The sequence below is a fragment of the Micromesistius poutassou genome (genome assembly GCF_964030765.1).
Source record: "Micromesistius poutassou genome assembly, chromosome: 22".
Lineage (NCBI taxonomy): Eukaryota > Metazoa > Chordata > Actinopteri > Gadiformes > Gadidae > Micromesistius > Micromesistius poutassou.
In genome coordinates this window covers 6,204,210-6,223,905 of record NC_140292.1, presented here as the reverse complement: position 1 = coordinate 6,223,905, position 19,696 = coordinate 6,204,210, and the positions used below count along the sequence as shown (strand labels likewise).

Sequence of the window (19,696 nt, the reverse complement as noted above, 5' to 3'; positions counted from 1 at the left end):
GCTTGGGAGTAGGGTAACATGGCTTCTATGTACATAGGTCTATAGTAGTATGGTGGTGGGGGGGAGGATAATCTTTGTGGAAAGACAAACTGATATTAAACATGATAAAGGTTTAATCATTGAGTGCAAAAATATCCTAACTGAACCATATCATTTAACTACAATAGTTAAAAGTGAACCTCGACATTCTGGTGAAGCATTGCAAAATATTTATTCATTTTCAGAATTAATTCTAAGAACCAGCAGAAATCTTTCCTTTAGGTCTTGGCACAGAAACAAATGGGGTATGGAAATACAATAGCTACGCATACTACAGTGGCATGTTAAAGGGCTTTATTGTTACTATGGTTACAATTCAACTCCAACTTAATAAATTACCTCTTATGTGCTTTTTTTTCCTTCCAACGCGTGTTAGAAACGATGTGCAAAAGTCTCATAATAAACTACAACACAACGACGTTATACAATCGTTAAAAAAAAAGGAATCAAAGTAAACATTGACATTCAGCGCTATATTAAACAACGAAAAAAACAAATCATGTTGATCCAGGCACAGAGAAATATACAGAATATCAGACAATAACCCACAACCCCTGTGTGCGCTGTAAGAAGCTGCAAGTTAAACTGCTTCATTATTTTCGCTACTGGCGGATAGCACCTGTTACCAGCAGCGATAGTGCACAGCCCGTCACCGGAGGGAGTCTGCTTAAATAGAGATGCACGACAGATGACTTGGGCAACGTTTCACTGCATTCGATATACTGTTGGTCATGCATGGCCGGAATCACATCCTGGGATGTAGACGTCAAATTCTGGGGGGGGAAACAAACACACACACATTCACACAGATGCATGCGCCCACACGCAAATGCAAAGAATCACACACACACACACACACACACACACACACACACACACACACACACACACACAAATGCACGGATACGTACACACACACACACACACGCACACACACACACACACACACACACACAACATTAACTTTAACACAACGTCAAAGAAAAGCATTTACATCAACAACCACACTGATGGTAAATGACTGTGTTCAGGTCATCTTGTCATCACCTGAGATGCTGGCCTGATGAGGTCTGTGTGGGATGTCCGCTGGGCTGTGTTGGGTATTGAGCATGGAAGACAGGTCGTCCCCGTAGGCATGGCTGGGCATCAGGAGACATGCAGTGGACTGTGTCTCACCTATTCCAGGGCCGACCATGGGAGAGTAATGCATCTCCATCTGCCCAGAGAGCTCTGCAGATGAGCAAAAATTATATTATTCTGAATAATATAAAATAGTTTTTTTTATTGCATTTTATTATTATTATTATTATTATTATTATTAATAATAATAATAGTAATATTAATAATATAGTAACAATTGAAATATAAATGTAATCAAAGAAGCGGAGTAACTCAATTATACCCGACTCTGTCAATGCCATAATTCTCTCATCTTGTTCACATCATGCACACAAAATAATTTTTCTACCAACGCATTTCTTCCTTTTGAATGAACGTGTGCCTTTGAGAATATTCAAAGATGCCTGGCTTTTCTTTCTTTAGTTTCAACAGTTTCAAGCTGTAATTGTAATTGTAAGTGGTGTTTGTGAATAAATTGTCAACATTACTGTAGTTGTCAGGTTCAGAGGGAAGGGTTATATCTATTTAAGGCTAGATAAAGAAACCGCCTTCTTTCATCTCCCAAGAAGGAGAAAAACACACCAACACCAAATCAAATGTGACAAGAAAGAAGAAAAGCTATCCTTGGTAGTGCGTGTATTAGAAACCCTCCTTTCATTTTCTATTGGACTTTCAGATTCTAACAACTGCAAAAAAAGCCCCCCTTTCAAAATGATTTTAATAAAAGAGAATCGGATGTTGAAGAGGAAGAGCAAAAACTTTGTGTTAAATGTGGATAAACTGTCTCTGGGTGTACCTGGGTTACTGTATCTAGGTTACTGTACCTGGGTTACTGTACCTGGGTCACTGTTCCTAGGTGACTGTAGCTGGGTTACTGTACCTTGGTTACTGTACCTGGGTTACTGTACTTGGGTTGCTGTACCTGGGTTACTGTACCTGGGTTATGGTACCTGGGTTACTGTACCTAGGTTACTGTACCTGGGTTATGGTACCTGGGTTACTGTACCTGGGTTACTGTACTTGGGTTGCTGTACCTGGGTTACTGTACCTGGGTTATGGTACCTGGGTTACTGTACTTGGGTTACTGTACCTGGGTTACTATACTTGGGTTACTGTACCTGGGTTACTGTACTTGGGTTACTGTACCTAGGTTACTGTACCTAGGTTACTGTAACTGGGTTACTGTACATAGGTTACTGTACCTAGGTTACTGTACCTGGGTTACTGTACCTGGGTTTGTTAGATCAGCCATCGGTGGAGGAATGTGGTCGGCGTGGCTGAGCTCCGGCTTGTTCTGCTGGGGGGGGCCGGGGGCAGCAGGGCAGCAGGTGGCGCTACGAGACCCCTGGTGGTGGTGCTGGAGGTGGAGGTGCTGGTGGGCATGGAGCTGGGGCCCCCCAGGGACATGCTGGTGGGGGGACGGATCGACAAATCTGAAATATTTCAGACCGGTGTCAATACTTTGAGAAAAAAAAAAAGTGAGAGTGAGACAAAAACAATTTTGTGAAAAAAATCCTTTTGTTAAAATATACCCACCATTGTATTTCCTAACTGGTTTAGGTGCAGATGGTTAGGTACTATAACCCATTTGCCAATTAGATTGATTTATATATCAAACTAATTGGCACATGCTGACTAATTAAAGATAATCTGAAAGAGGCACATGCTGCACGGCTTCCTGCTGTGCGGCAGGTGGTTGGAGTGCCGTTTTCATCTGGAAGAATCCAGAAGCTTTTTTCGCTCAATAGCCTCGAGGAGGTTCATACTGGGGATTATGGTGTGAATAGAACCATAGAACATAACTCATGCCTCATCTCTCTGTCGCTCGGGTTGGCCAGCTTTTCACGGCGGTAATCAACACAACCATTGTTTGACTCAATATGTGATGCGAAAAAAAAGGCTAACAATGAAATAAAACAATGAAAGAAAAAATATCAAGACGCAGCCACGGAGCATCTAGTGAGGATCTAGCGTTTAGAAATAGCAATTACTGCTTACTTTTCCCTCCCCCCCTGACGGACATAGAATGGACATTTATTCTTATTTTTATGATTCTCTCATTGAATTCCTTAGCCCTGCCTGGCGGTGACTATAGCATCCATTTATAGTGACCCCTCGAGACCAATGAGGAAGGGGGGTGAGCGCGGCTTTCACAGGCCAATTGTGTGGCGGCGGGTTCCTGCGGTGAATGCCCGGGCCTGCCGCCGCTCCTGGGACAATAAGGGCCAGCGAGGGGGGCTTCGTGCATCTGGCTGCTCAGGACGGCGGGAATCCTTCGTCGCGCCGCTCTTGAAGTGCCAGGATGAAGGAGATTGGGGCTTTTTGTTTCCTTTTCTGTTTTAGTTTCGTTTTTTTTTTTTAAACCATGGACCGAACCAGGCAACAGTCTTTCTGTTGGCTGTTCCCGATCTTGTAAAATCCACCGCCCCTCCCCCGCCTGAACACATTCTTGCGTTAAGTTAAAAAAAAAAAAAAGATCTCAAAAAAACGTAGCTCCTTTGAGGCTCTCTGTGAGGTGGAGAGATGTGTCTTTTGTGTATATATATATTCTTTCAATCTTAATGTGATTACTTAAAGTATGAGCTTTCTGGTACGGTGCCATGACAACCGATGTGTAAAGTAAGTCGTTACGGGGTTGTTGTCTTCGGTAAACGGGTAGATAAAGTGGAATGTGGAGGCTTTCTAAATTTGTCATGGCTACAGCGAGCGTGCCAATAGGAAAACTCCAACGTGGACAGTGCGAAGTGAAACCCACCAGTCGTTGGGCTTGTGGGGGTGATACAGATCTGCTTCACTTTTACCAGGGTTATTTAATAAGTAGAGTGTGTGTGCGTCTGTGTGTGTGTATGTGTGTGTGTGACACTGTGCGATAATTCAACGATAATTCAAAGTGTCTGACAACAACAGCCGCGACAACTTATACATTAACAACATAACAACCTATATACATCACAAAAAAGTCCCTTCAAGAAGAAGCAGAAGGTACCTGTATGTTTCCTTCAAGGTGCAGAAGTATTGTGTGTGTGTGTGTGTGTGTGTGTGTGTGTGTGTGTGTGACGCTATGTGCGATAATCCAACGAGAAATGTAAAAGTGTCTGCAGCCACGACAACAACAGCAGTGACAACAACTTATACATAAACAACATAACAACCTCTACATCACAAAAGTCCCTTGAAGAAGAGGCAGAAGCTACCTGTATGTTTCCTTCAAGGTGCTGAACAGAGACATGCAAGACACGCCCGCGGGGTCTTGCTCCTGAAGAGCAGCTGTTGAAAAAAACAACACAACAAAAAGAGATCAGAAACACCCATTTTGAACACCCTTTCCTTTTCTTCCGTGCACCAGATCTGCTGACGCCGGCGTGTTTACGTCGGTGGTTTTTAACGTTTGTGTTTCCTACCGTACCGGGGTACGAGGGGAGCTCATTGGACGCTCCAGGCGAGTGGCCCGGCGGAGAGAGGCTGGCCTGCAGGGGCTGGATGGTCAAACAGCCTGTCAGCTCTTCCGTGGTGACACTGGCGGAAGACCTGAGCTGGAGACCCGACACATGACAGGTTAACCGTCGGACTGAACGCCAGTAGCAAGAGGAAACGGTTTCACACGTGTTTTCTCCCCTTAGAAAACGAATGGTGTTGATGAATGGCAGTAGATTTAAAATGAAATGAAATGAGGATATGATACATTGTGGATACGTTTAAATATACAGACACACAAACATAGAAATATATATATATTTATAAAACGGGTGGCTTAAATCAAGCGATCTGATTGGTTCCTAACTGTTGTATAATGAGCGTATACACACAGCTATGATGCCCATTCAGTTTATGGAGTTCCGTATCACTCTGCGCCTAACTTGAACTGTTGTTTATTTATATATAAAAGCAATAGCATAGTTCACTGAAGCCTAAAAAACATGTTGATTGATGGAGAGGGTGGAAATGTTGTAAAGCAACAGGCACACGGTGAGTGAACTGCTCGATAGTAGGCTAAATTGCCGCCGAACCAAGCTACCGTCTCTAGCCTTCACTCTGAAGGACGCTACAGTGTGTTGCATAGCAACCGCCACACACCTTGCAGGCAGCCAGGAGGGACTACATTTTTGTATTCGTTAAAAAAATGCTTTTCCGACTTTCTCGTTTTTTCAAAATTGAGAGTGTCTATGACTTTCATTTCGCCATAGTTACGTAACTGAAGAATAGACTTCAGTCAGTGAAATGTTCTCATTAAGGGGTTAAGGGGGTTGCCGTCCCAACGCGCAACGAACATTCCACAGCCTGTCGTGATCTATTGCTTAAATATATGTTATATATATTTTTAATTATACATATTTATATTGTATAAATAAATATATACATATATACATATACTGTACATATATTTATATATATATGTAAACATTTTGTATTTTTGTGCAACTTTTTTTTTTTCACACACACAACACACACACACACACACACACACACACACACACACACACACACACACACACACACACACAGTATATTTATATATGCACTCACTGAGTGCATTATATGCAAGTGAAGCCACTTATTGCTGTATCTATGGTAACATAACCCCAAGTCGTACAAGGCTCATGACAGAGAGCTTTTGACAGTAACACAGTATATAGTGATGCAGGAAAGGTTAAGAAACATAAGGTCAACAACACAAGTGAATATACTATTATTCGATGTTGCCCCTATAGGGAAGGTTACGTCAAGTTAGTAATGATAATTATACAGAGGTAAAAAGCATCTGCATTGTGTCGCAATAGGGCTACTATAATAGTAGTGCTATGTGCAATTATAATTAAGTTGAATGAACCAAGTTTGTATCTTATCAACTCACATCGAATCAACCAAAATCAATCTAACCCAAACAAATCGAATCTTGGAAAATGTTCAATGTTAAATATTATGTAAAATAATGAAGTCTAAGTCTGTTCTATGCAACAGATCAGAATGTTCCAGTCTAATCCTGGCACTGTTCCACATGTGTACCTTCTTGCGGAGCTGCCGTTCTCTGGAGGAGTGGGACTTGACGTGTTTCCGCAGGGAGCTGGGGTCAGTGTAACGCTTCATACACCCCGGGACCTGGCACGCATAAGGCTTCTACACATATTCGCACACACACAGTTATACACACGCACACAATTGTACATATACACACACACGCGCCGACCACACACACACACACACACACACACACACACCAGATACACACACACACACACACACACACACACCAAACAACACACACACACACACACACACACACACACACACACACACACACACACACACACACACATTCAACACAAGCACAAACACACAACACAGACTTTATATGAGTTCGTGGACATGTTCTTTGTGTATATGGTATCTTTTGTTCATGGTGTTTGTGTATGTATGCAGTTTGTGCACATACTGTGTCCAGATGTGTGCGTTGGTGCTTGGCTCTGTCGCTGGAGTTGCTGAACGCCTTGTAGCAGCCGGGGTGCTGACACTGGTACGGCTTCTCCCCGGTGTGGCTACGCAGGTGGATCTTCAAGTTCTCTAGCCGTGAGAACGCCTTCTTGCAACCCTCAAACTATAAATACCCACAGAGACACACAATTCCGAGAGAAGAGAGGGAAAAAAAGAATTGAGGAGAAAGTGTAATTATACCAGGTGGGCTCGGAGCACGGTTTTAATGTCACAACAATGTAGTTGACTTGTGGAGATAAAGTCATTATTTTTGGTGTCGGCTCCTTGGCGCCCTCCAGTGTTTACAGGCAGCACTGCAGGTGCTTCTGAGGCCGCTGCACACACACCTGGAGGTCGTTGTGGTCGTGGTCGTTGTGGTCGGTCCTTTAACCTCGCAAGGTCAGTCGGTCTAAACGATAATTAATTTGTGATTGAGTCATGTCCAGCCATGAATAATATTGATAACGTTGCCTGGTTATTCATCGTCGTAGCATGTATGCAGAAATGCAATTTCTTCAATGTCAGTATCGTCATAAAGTTAAAAGAAAATAACAAGGCTATTGCCCGCTCTGTATTTGGTGTGGTTAGAGTAAAAGACTTCACAGTGCTCAAAAACTTTCAGACTTGAGGCTTTTTGAATCTTGCCAATCTTGTCTTGTCAAATCTTTTTGTAACATATTAGACATATCAGATATCATACAAGATATATCTAAAATAGACTTAACACTATATACAGGGAGACAGGTGCTTGTGTTCATGTCCGCTCACCAGGGAGAAACACTTTATTTTAAGTTATTTTAAGTGTGAACTCTAACCAGAAGGGGTCAGTGTTTTAATCATTATATTTCAGTTGATCCGTCTGTCTGCCTTTTTAGCCCGTCTGTCTGACCGTGTCTACCCTCAAATTTCGCGTGAATCGCACATAACACACTGACCATTCTGTTCTTGTGACTGTCAAACCATCTTAACCACCGCGGTTCATACCCTGAGAATCCATCCCTGACACAGCATCCTCTCTGCTATCCCAGTGACCTCATCCTGGAAGCATGTCATCAGGAATGTTGCTGTTGCCCCATAGCGTGCCCAGAAGTTTCTGCACTTCTGGTCGCAGGGGGTAAGGAATGTACTTACTTACTAGCTTAATGGAGGAGAGACGCACAAACCATGACTCATATGGCTGGGCTGCATTCCGCACATACTGGACCCCCCCACCCCCCCGTCCACGTCCCCACCACAAATAACCCAAACCCAAAAGTGTTTCTTTCCTCTGCAGTTCAAGGAGGGAAATTTCAACAGTTCCTTTAATGAGAAACACACACAATTTTGTATTAGGCATGCAGCTCTGGCTGGCTGCACGACTCCTTATTATCTATCATACTTGTTATCTTTATTTGTTTTATTTTCAGCCCAAACGTCTCTGCTCAACTCCTCGTTTAAACTTTAGAAACTGCTATCCAAACTTATATGGAATGACTCAAAACTTTAGAGTCTTAAACTCCCATAAAATATAAACTAGCAAAATCTAAAAACTGTGACTTTGCCCACAATATTTTGTCCAGAATGACATACAGTATCATACATAAAAAATGCTGACCTCCTTGTAGTGATTTCTAAGCAATTGACTTTATATATTTTTTAAGAGATAACTTTAAATGTTCACCACATACACACACATTGAAATCCAAAAATAATTTGTTAGCTGTTAATAACATAATTCTCCCATTAGACTATTATTCACAAACCGACATATTCAACTCCTTCATATTTTTGAACATTAGTATTAGAACATGACTCAAAACTGACTATTTAACCTTTAAAATTATTAGACTTTAAAATGTAGAACATCATAGAAACCACCTACAACATCCTAGCATCCATCCAGAACACCATAGCAACCAACAAGTACACCCTAGCAACGACCAGGATAACCATAGCCACTACCTTGAACACCCCCATCCACCCCCCTAGTACACCAACACTTAGAACCACGTAGCAACCACCTGGAACATCCTAGCAACCACCAGAAACACAATTGAAACCATCCAGAACATCCTAGCAACCACCTGTAACACCCTAGCAACTACAAAGAGCACCCTAGCAAACATCCAGAACACCCTATTGACCACCTATATCATCCTAGTAACCACCAAGAACATCCAAGTAACCATCTAAAATACCCAAGAAGCAACATATAATATCCTAGCAACCATCATAAAACTACAGTCCTACTTCACTTAGACTTACAGGTCTTAAAAACACCTTTCCGTAAGATGCACAGAATTTCTTCTGAAGTTCTGTTTTTATCAATTTATTAGAACATCAAGTTGCACGAAGACTAGGAGTATGACCAAACGATGAAGGAATTGTTGGGCAATGACTCTTGGGTAATCGCCGGGTATTGGGAAATCCTTCGCAGTTTCATCCGGATATAAATAAACAGGGTTAGAACAAACATCATTATTTTTATGCCCTACTCGCAACCATTTGTCTGAAGAAAAGTACAATGCACACCAAACCATTAAGCTGAGGAACACCATTTTGATATGAGAAAAGCAAAACACACAAACACGAAACTAACGCAGTTAAAAAGATGAACACTATCTAGAAACACATTGAAGACAAAGCAAACCCACATAAATAACAGTCCTCATTCCAAAAGTGGCCAGAAGGGTCCGGTATGTGTATGTCTGTGTGTGCTCCCACCCCCCCTGCACACCATGCCCCCCAGCTACCCCCTCTCATTCTTTCCATCATGAAGGGGCTATAAAACATCGGAGGCCCTTTTAGCTGTCGCGAGGGACATTTTGGACTGAAAGGACAGCAACATGGCACCTCCGTGTAGCTTAATGTTACCGCCAGCCCCTGAAAAGGCACTTGGCAGCCCGGGGTGTAGTGCTGCTCCAACAACGACCGCACCTACCGCTGCCAACAAGAGTTAGTCCCGCTGCCCAGTCCTACTCTAGGGTCAGCTCGCTCTCCCCCCCCCCCCCCCCCCCAACCCGCTCTGTGTTTCATCCTTACTCTTTGTTTGTTTTTGAATTCCCCTGCGGAAAATAAATGTGTTATTCGTTTTTTTGACTTGAGCAACATTTGGCCAATAACCGTAGATACTTTTATATGACATGCAATAACATTTCGTTAGCAGACGCCTCATCCTAAGTGACTAACAATAAGTGAATTTGACAGCGAAGATACTACAAAGGAATTGCATGAATCATGCAAATATAAGAAATAAATCAAAAAAGTGAAGAGCTTAATGTGCTTCATTTTAGAAACAAGAGAAACTTCATCTTGGCCCTCTTTTTCAGGGGCCAAGATGCAGTTCGAACAGATGAGTTTTCAGTCTGCGACCGGAGGATGTGTAGGGGAGGTTAGTGGGGAATGTGTGCTGATGTACCAGAGTTTGGTTTTCACCGCTCATGCTAGGGAATAATGAAAACAGACCGGCATGTGTGCGGTTCTCTCTCTGGTGGGCCGCTGTGTACGAGCATTCATCGACAGCCGTCTCTGTGATCCTATTCAATTCTCTGATAGTGTTTCACACGTTGGTGAAGCTGTAGAATGCCATGGGATGGAGATGAAGAATAAAGTGTAGCTAATATGGTAAACAAAAGAGCTTTAAAACATAAAGAAAAGCCCTTAAGTGACCACTGAGACAACAAAGCATAAAAAAGAAAATACATTTTCTGTGTGCAGCTAAACACTTGTGTGAAGAGAGATGTTACTTCTGACATTGAATGGAATTATTTTCCCTTCCATCATAGTAAACCCATATAGATCCAGAAAGTGCTTTACATTACTATTATCTAATAAAAATTAAAATCATCAGTGTCCTAAATGTCATAAATCCTCAATGTATTATCTAGAGCAGTGTTTCTCAACTGGAGGGTCGCCCCCCCCCCCTGGTCTGAATAGGTCGTGACCCTTGTTCGGAGTGGGTCGCCACCCTTGTTCTGAATGGGTCGCGACCCTTGACATTGAAGGGTCGTGACCCTTGTTCTGAATGAGTAATGTGCTTTTTATGCAGGGATGAAAACACGTGTTTGTTTATGATTAAAAGGGTTAGGTCATGCTAACATTGTGTAAAAGTGGGTCCCGACTCAATGACCGTGGAAAATGTGGGTCCCAAGGCCAGTCCAGTTGGGAACCATAGATCTAGAATAACATGACGAACAGGAAAAAATAAAATGAATGTGACTTTTACTCTTTTACTATTTTTAATTATATATTTCTATGTTCAGTCATCAAAACAGCATGACATGTATTATTATAAATGGTGGATGTGATTACTTTATTAGCCGATGTCCCCATGTGGCATCTGCTGTCTTGAATCGTCGTGGGTGATTGATTTGAAATAATAGAGCTGAATTGATTACAGTACAGTACTGTACTGTACTGATGTGAGGACAGAACATTAATTACCGAGTTGATAAAAAAATAGTTTTCATCTACATGATGATGGACGATATCAAAGTGTTGCTAAACTTAGGATTACCTTTCAAAAGCTAAAGTAGAAAAAAAAAAAGCAGAACCAAAAAAAAACGTTTTCTTAAACACCTGCACTCCGAACCACAGCCGCGGTTTGGTTCCAAACCCAATCTTAAAAAAAAAACTTGACGTGACGAACTGCAACTGCTGGAAAGAACGAAGAATGCAGGTTGACCCGGTAATGCGTTTAAAAATAGGTGTTTGAGATGGAAAGGGCCATGACGCGAGTGCAAAAAACCAACACCGTGGGTGAGTGAAACCACGGGGCTCTCGCCAGGCAGAGCGGGGAGTGACAGGCACAAGTCTGTGCGTGCCCGTTCCGTGTGCAGTGTAAGGCGATCCGACATATTGTTCTCCTCCTTATGCTTCAACCAACCAGTCTGCTAATCATTTCCAACACATACTCGCCGCGCTACATGTTGCGCAATATGTATTTCGGAGCCTTTAGTGGAGTGGAAACATATTTATTTCAGAGTGTCTTCTGTCGTCCCTTGCAGATTCCTCCCACATAAAATCACTTTAACAGCTGTTGTTTTTCTCTGCGAGGGCCCCGTTCAAATCTTATTGAAGGTCTTGTGTTAAAAAATAGTTGCCGCTCAGTTCGGATGAGGTCTTTTTTTGGGGAAGGAGGTTCTGACCCCAAATATCTTTCTCCTTCGCTGCGTGGTCGGCGGGTAACGCCGAGGCATCCGTGATTGCGGTTGCCATGGCAACAAATCTAGGTTTCACTAATAAGTAAGTATTCTCTGTGCGGAAGGTCGACCGCAGGTATGCGCGCGGTTAATAGTTGACAGGCTGAGAGCAGTGACACGAGAAAAGAAGGAGAACAGCCTTGTCTTCTTAAGCGTACGTGCTGTTTTCCGTCAGTGAGGTGAGAAGAGGAGAGAGGAGGGGAGCAATGATCAGAGACCAAACGTCCATCCGTGTTTTGTTCACTGCTATGAACAGGAGAGCATCCGTTTCCGTGATCTCTTCCAGTCACAAACCAGGAAAAAATATGTCCAACCAGCCAATTCAAACGTTTACTGTTCTTAGTGAGCCATGCAAACGTTGTACTTTCACACCGTCCACCCTCGCACGCTTTCATAAAGCTCAGAGATAATCATTGCCCGGAATCAACAGTTAATTCATATTTATTTAAAATCACAGTCTCATTGGCCAGATTACCATCTCTGAGCGGAGCCAGAGCGAGCTCAGTGGCATCCCTTCGCCAGAATGACGGCCAAGTCTCTCAGAGGATGATCTGGCTTAGCTGCCCCTGCTGACAGACACGAAGGCTACTAGCATTCCCTCTGAGTGAGCGGAGGCAGGAGCCTGACGGCCAGATCGCATTGGCCACACTGGCATTGCATTGATTTAATAACTCCATCATTGGGTTAAGTCCCATGCCAGCGACGGGAGAACAATAGTTGCCCTAATGCAGAGAAATATTGTCACCTACACCTCGTTTGTGAAACAGACGGGTTATGACGTAGAAACGGATGGAGCTAGTGTTGTGATGGGTCTCCGCATAAGGCCTTGTAGGTTTGAAGGGGAATGTTGTGAACTGCAGCGCTTTGAGTAATTTGCTGTCAGTCTGTGTTTTGATTGCAATCTCTCACCTCTTTCTGGGAAAATGGATACAGGACTTGTCTTGTAGAAGGAAGTGGACCATGAAAATCTGATATTCATAACCAAGGATTATCTGTCGTTATTTTCCATCAAGATAATTATTTTTGGGCATTTAGTGTAACAGAGTGTTACGTGAGGTACACAAAACGAGACGGACACGGCAATAATTGGAAATATCACATATCAAATATGAGTGTGTGTATCTGTGCGTTTGTGTGTGTGTTTGTGTCTGTCTGTCTGTCTGTGCCTGTGTATGCTTGTGTATGCTTAAGAGTGTGTGTCAAGCTGTCTGTGGGCGCCTGTGGGGGCATGTGTCTCTGTGAGTATTTGTGTGTATGAATGTGTACGTGTGTCTGTTTGTGTGTGTGCATATGTGTGTGTTTGTGTGTGTGTGTTAGCGCATGCAAATGTGTGTGTGTGTGTGCGTGTGCGTGTGCGTGTGCGTGCGTGCGTGTGTGTGTGTGTGTGCATGTACCGGGCACTGGTTGGGCTTCTCCCCCGAGTGGACCCTCATGTGGATCAGGAGCTTGTAGCGGGCGTTGAAGGGCTTCAGCCTACGCGGGCATCCCCCCCAGTGGCATGTGTAGTCGTCGCCCCTCCGCTGGTCCACGTGCAGCTTCTCGATGTGCCTCACCAGCTCCTCCTTCTGGTCGTACACGGCGCTGCAGTCGGACCAGCGGCAGCAGTGGCTCCCGTAGTCGTCCAGCTCGCCGTCCTCCTCCTCCAGCATGGGCTCCTGGGGCAGGAAGCCGAACATGTTCCTGTGGGGCGGCGGCGGCGGCGGTGGCACCGGCACGGGGCCGTGGGAGGCGGGGTCGTCGCTGTCCTGATCGGGAGGTCTGTGAGGGTGGTGGCGGTGGTGGTGGTGGGGGTGGTGATGGCGGTGGTGGTGAGCGTGGTACGGCGGGGGGGGGGCCCTGAGGCGCAGCGGTTCCTTGGACGCGGTTCAGCAGCGACGGGTCTAGCGGGGCGGACGGCAGCAGGCCGTCCCCGGGATTACTGCTGCCCAGCGGGGTCTCCTCCGGTGCCCCCGCGTCCCCTGGAAAGACCTGCTGCTCCACCACCATGTTGGCCATCTGGTACTCCAGAGCTCCTCCATCCCCTCCTCCTCCTCCTCCTCCTCCGCCACCTCCTCCGTCGTTCATCAGTCTCTGCATTCGGATACACTCCGACCCGCCGCGCGGGGACGCCTCTACCAGGGCGAGGGCGGCGGTGGGGGCGGCGGCGGCGGCCGCTCCGTGGTGGGCGTCGGCCTGCGGGATGCAGCTGCCCCTCACGCCCAGGAAGTGTCCGTAGACGTCGCCGGCCCCGACCGGGGACAGGACGGACAGGGCCGACGGGGAGCCCCGCGAGCCGTTGATGTACGCCACCAGCGACGTGGGCGAGGTGCGGATGATGGAGTTGAAGTCGATGCCCATGACGTCCGACAGCGGCGACATGGAGAGCGCCCGCTTCTTAGAGCGGGACGCCGCAGCCGCTGCCGCCGCCGCTGCCGCCGCCGCTGCCGCCGCCGCTGCCGCCGCCGCCGCAGCCGCAGTCGCCAGCTTGGGGCTCCCGGAGTCGCAGGTGAAGAGGTACGAGGGCAGGGAGGCGGCGTTGCTGGCGGCGCCGCCGGAGACGGTGGTGGCGCCCGACATGGAGGTGCCTGCCGGGGAGAGGATGAGGCTGAAGCGGTCGCCTCCGGGGCCGGGCTGCGGCGAGCCCAGCAGGGGGCCCAGAGGAGGGAGGACTCGGTAGCCGTGGGGCCAGTCCTGCCGACCGCTCATCATGGACTGGGTCTCACACAGGCTGAGGGTGGTGGAGGCCAGGGACTCTCTGGAGTGCAGGGATCTGAAAACACGCAGAGCCGTAGAGCCGTGTTGTAGTCGGATGGGTTAGATTCAAGGGTAATCGTCCGCACAAGCTATGCAAAGGGTTGTCACGCCGAAGTTTACACTAGAGGGTGCTTTTCTAATGTGCGCAACACACGGATAATGGATCGCAGAAGTGTAACTTTTCAAAAGTAGAGCAATTACAATATTTCAGTAATTATGTTATGTAACGTGTTGTAGCCGTGTTCGATTCAAGCGCGTAATCATCCGCACAGCATGCATGCAAAGGGTTGTCACGCCGAATGTACACTAGAGAGCAATGTGCGCAACATCTGTGGATTATGGATTGCAGAAGTGTAACTTTTCAAAAGTAGAGCGATTACAAGATTCCAGTAATTCAATTAAAGATTAGGTAATCTTTGTTAGCTTGGTTAGCTGCAAGCCTGTAACTGAGAGATTGCGAACAGAGCCCCGCCCATCAGTCCACCAATCAGTGATCTGCGCCTTCCAGTGGAGTGACTGCGTCGCTAGCACGCGTTGACGTTACAAACGCCAGTGTTTGTGCTGCTTTACCAACCGAGCATGTACATGTCCTCGATGTATGGTAGTCAAAACGTACCTAGCATCAGTACTGGGTACCAGAACCCCCGGTGGGTGTGCTGGAGGATGAGGCGGTGCCATGGTACCCGGGCCGTGGGTTCTGCTCGGGCCCAGGCTCTGTACGATCATGGGGCTACTGGTGACCCGCAGGTTAGCGCAGGCTGGCTGGCGGAACTGCTCTGTGGACGCCCCCGCTACAGAATGACCTGCCAGGCACAGGGTTCAAAAAGGGGAACCTCTAGTTTGCTGGACATGGTGTGATTAAGATTCCCGTAGGTGTTTGTGTAATTTGCACTTTATATATCACGGTAGAATAGAATAATCTATTTCATATCACTGCAGTGAACCAGCAGCTCAAAAAAGAATCAAAGGTCTACAACTATGAGTGGGTGGAAATTAATTAGAGCTCATGGAAGGAATGGTTCCGGGAGCGAGGCTATATGTGTGTTCATTAATGTGTGTTATAAATTATATATTAAGAATGCCATTTGATAAAAAGAAAGATATCATATCCTTTTCCATGACAGATTCATTAAAACTGAAGATAACACAAAGTGTAATAAAGTGAAAACAATATGCTGTATGATACAAATTGTGATTAACTCAAATAAAGCTTTTTTCCGTCTTTTACTTGTCAGTAAATGAAAAGAAACTGACAGTGATGCAGTTACATTAGATAAAACAGATATTGTGGTTATTATACAAGTTGTTGTATAAATGACCACGTTCAACACTGTGTATGTGTTTTCATACCATAGACCTGAGAGAGAAGGTCCCTCTCTCACAAATGAAAGGCAAATACTTCTAAACCCATTGTGTTCAATCGAGGCTAGCAGAATTACACCTTTTAACACCTTATTTATCTCTCCATCAGGACTGAGCCCTTTTCTACTCAGGGTTGGTCAGCTTTTTAGTTTAGTGCCGTTGGCGAGGAGCTACTTAGCCATCCTGCAAGGCCTATGTCTGGTTAATCATCAATAACAAGGGAACCAGTGGACTATCAGAGGATACAGTAAGGAGGGCATGAGCACATTGCAAGGGCAGCGGAGCGTGAAGAAGATGTGCGCATGTTAACCACTTCTTTAACATGGTGGCTCGTAGCTTGCGACGAACACAAACTATGTCAGGCTGATGGTGGGAACCTTTCTTGTTGTTGTCTTTTTGCACACACACACACACACACACACACACACACACACACACACCACACTGTACTATATGTATTTGTCTGAAACTGGCAGACCAAAACCAATTATGCGGCCAAATCACACACACACACACACACACACACACACACACACACACACACACACACACACACACACACACACAGACGCACACAGTATGCACACAGCACATATGTTTGGTGTGTGTGCACATATGTGGGTGACACTTCACAATAAGGGTACATCAATTAACCATTGATTAACATGAATTAATGCAGTGATAAGCATTATTATATAGCATTAACAACAGGGGTTAGGTTTATGGTTAGCGTAAGGTCTAGTGGTTTAACCCTAACACTATTTAATAGTGTATAAATTCATACCTTAGTGAACACCATTATCTTACCGTGAACACCATCAGTAAACACGAAGCCCACTAGAAAATGATTACTATACAATTAATTAACTGTTGAATACCTCCAAGTCAATGCTTCCTACTGCACTTAACGAATGTTAATTCATGATCAACTCACGCACCCTCACTGTACAGTGTCACACACGTGTGACTTGTGTGTCAGTCTGCATACCTTACCTTTGAAGTGACCCGAGCCCTGTCCTCCAGGCAGGACGGAGGCGGCCTCGAAGGTGGAGTTGTGGAGCCGTCGGTGCCGGTGGTGTCCGGGCGACGGCGTGCCTAACTCGGAGCCGTTGGTCAGAACCCGCCGGCGGAGGCTCAGGGCCGGCAGAACCACGGGGGCGCTGGCCCCGGCCGACATCTTCCCAGACGTCATGGCCCAGTGAGGGTCTCCTCCACCTCCACCTCCACCACCTCCTCCTTCTCCACCCAGCGTACCTATGGGGGGACTCATGTCTGTCCAATGGGGGGACGCGGTGGTCCGTATGGGCATCCGGATGCCCGGGGACCGGTGTCCGTTGGTCATGTAGCGCGGGGGGGGCCACACTGCAGGGGGACACCAGGAGGTGCCCCCCCTTGTTCCCGTTCATTGCTGCTAATATGGAGAGGGTTCCACAGGCGTACACTCTGGGTCTAAAAGCAGGGGACACCTTGTCCGGTGAGGCGCTGCCGAAGCTGGGGAGCCATGACGGTTCACTGTTGCTGTTGTTGTTGTTTTTGTTGGCGCCTAGCTGTGTGTCGGTCTGTCAGTGGCAGCATCATGCTCTTTCCTACACCTAGGAATTACATTGATGGAATTTGATACATTTTAACAGATAATAGCCCATGTTGTGGCGCTCATCTTCAACTCAAATTTACATTTCCCTTTTAAAACCAATTCATAGGAGGCCTAACATAAAAAATAATCACAAATAAGGTATCTTATCGAGAATTAAATCCCAATTATAGGTCTATCAATGTCAAAACATAAAACGTACATAGGCCTACTTAGTAATCCCAGTGTTTGCGTTGCGTTCGGAAAAGTTGTTAACCACACTCACCACATATCAAGTAGCACGATCAAACTTTAATCAAGCATATTGATGAGAATTGAAAATAATTTAATCGCTTTATTTTACTCACGTGTTGCTCGGGACACTCGGACTCAGACGTCGAGACATGAGTACATGTGGGACTCGTGGAAAATCAACCGTGAGTTGAAGCTGTGATTTCCTCGCTGTGCAGCCCGGTCTGTCCCTCCTTCAGTTTGCGCCAAAGGCGTCCCACCAACTCTTCTGGTCATCGTCGTTACCAGGAAGTCTCTCCCCCCCCACTCCGATTACCCCTTTGCCCTTGAATGAGCTGTTGATAATGGGAATTGCCTGCGGTGCGCAACAGCACGCACATTTTTTTATTTGATTGTTTTCTTTTTTAAAATATGGGCCTATATTGAGTGTTTATTGAGTGTGAGTATTTTACTTTTTTTTATCCTTAATTTAAAAAGCCTTGAGGTAATGGAACACTTCCATTGGTAACCTTGTGAGTGGTGTAGGCTACTAGTGTGAGTTTGATGTGTATTCGTGTAAATATTTAGTTGCCTGTTTTGAGTTTACTCAGTTTAATCAGTTTGCAATGCATCAATTATACAAACCTTAATGGTGACTGGAAAATAATGTTAACAAAATGGAATAGACCGTTTGGCATTTCATACCTTGATCTGATCTGATATTCTCACAATATTGATGAGCCATTAAAATTGCATATTTTGAAGTTACATTTCGGCAGTACTGGACTATAAATGTAATATTGAGGCCTAAACTATTCCATCTTAAATTGTCAAAATGAGCAGTGAAATGAATGGCATGTATTTTTAGACAATTTAAGACAATTATCTTAACCATTCTTACAGTCTATATTAGGCCTACAGTTACAACTTTGTTTGCACAATTATAGTTTTGCATATTACATTTTCCACTCTCTCTCTCTCTCTCTCTCTCTCTCTCTCTCTCCTCTCTCTCTCTCTCTCTCTCTCTCTCTCTCTCTCTCTCTCTCTCTCTCTCTCTCTCTCTCTCCAGCTCCAGCTCAGACTCCATTGTTTGTCACTTTCCTCCAGACTGCTGGAGTGTTTGCTCTGAGGATCATGCTCCAGGTTGGCATGGAGACCGATGTGTTTATACTCAGGGAAGGCAGGGAAAGCAAAGCCTGCATGGAGGACAGACAGACCGACCGATCCACAGTAGACCTAGTGGACAGAATGGACTTGGACTTGAAGAAAATCATGCATAATCATGCTTTTGCTTAGCAACAGATGATGAAGACGATGATGATTCTGATGATGTTGACTCTGATGATGATGATGATAATGATGATATTGATGTTGCAAGATTGTAGCAGTAGTAGGAGTAGTAGTATAACTTATAACCAAATTTGTATAATTGTTATTTTTAATTTTTTTTATCTTAACTTACCTTTCCTTATTTAAAGGTTCTTCAAGTTCGTGGATGTTAAACCTAACTGTGACATCTGGTGGTTAAAGTTGTGTATAGCTGAACATTGCTTTTACAATACGACAAATACGCAGAAAATAACATGCTTAAATGGCATTATTCTTCTTCACAATACGCAATTATTAAATTTGGTAATAGGCCTGAATAATAATAATAAAAAAAGATTGGATAGGGTCGACGAATCTCTATAATCTACGTCCAACTTGGGAAAACTTCCCTATTTTGCCAGTAGGGGTTACTGTTAGTACACCAGAAACCTCCGTAGCACTTACTGCAATCCATACCAGTCACAGCAAAATTCAGAAGTTCTAAATTGACCCACACTTGGAACACCTTTACACTTTTTTTTTTCTCTATGCAGAATGAAGAGAGGAATTAACAAAGGTTGTCAATTTCTCAGTTTATTAAAATTTATTTCCTAATCTTCTCCAATCATAAATAATCGTTATACAGTGAAGACAAAAGGCAAAAGGCAAAAGCATCAGTTTTGGT

At 44.9% G+C, this 19,696-nt stretch overlaps 1 protein-coding gene across 1 annotated transcript; it reads right to left on the bottom strand.

Moving 5' to 3' along the window:
- Positions 1-694: 694 nt before the first annotated feature.
- On the bottom strand, positions 695-17,405 carry glis3 (GLIS family zinc finger 3; the record flags this gene model as incomplete). The annotated part of the gene is made up of 13 exons (XM_084486382.1): positions 695-812; positions 1,087-1,269; positions 2,389-2,618; positions 4,353-4,425; positions 4,565-4,691; positions 6,163-6,273; positions 6,590-6,751; positions 13,202-13,552; positions 13,923-14,219; positions 14,268-14,556; positions 15,157-15,343; positions 16,896-17,264; positions 17,369-17,405. The coding sequence occupies 13 exons, from the start codon at positions 17,403-17,405 to the stop codon at positions 769-771; spliced, it is 2,460 nt and encodes an 819-aa protein (XP_084342508.1). The 3' UTR covers positions 695-768.
- Between the last annotated feature and the right edge of the window lie 2,291 nt (positions 17,406-19,696).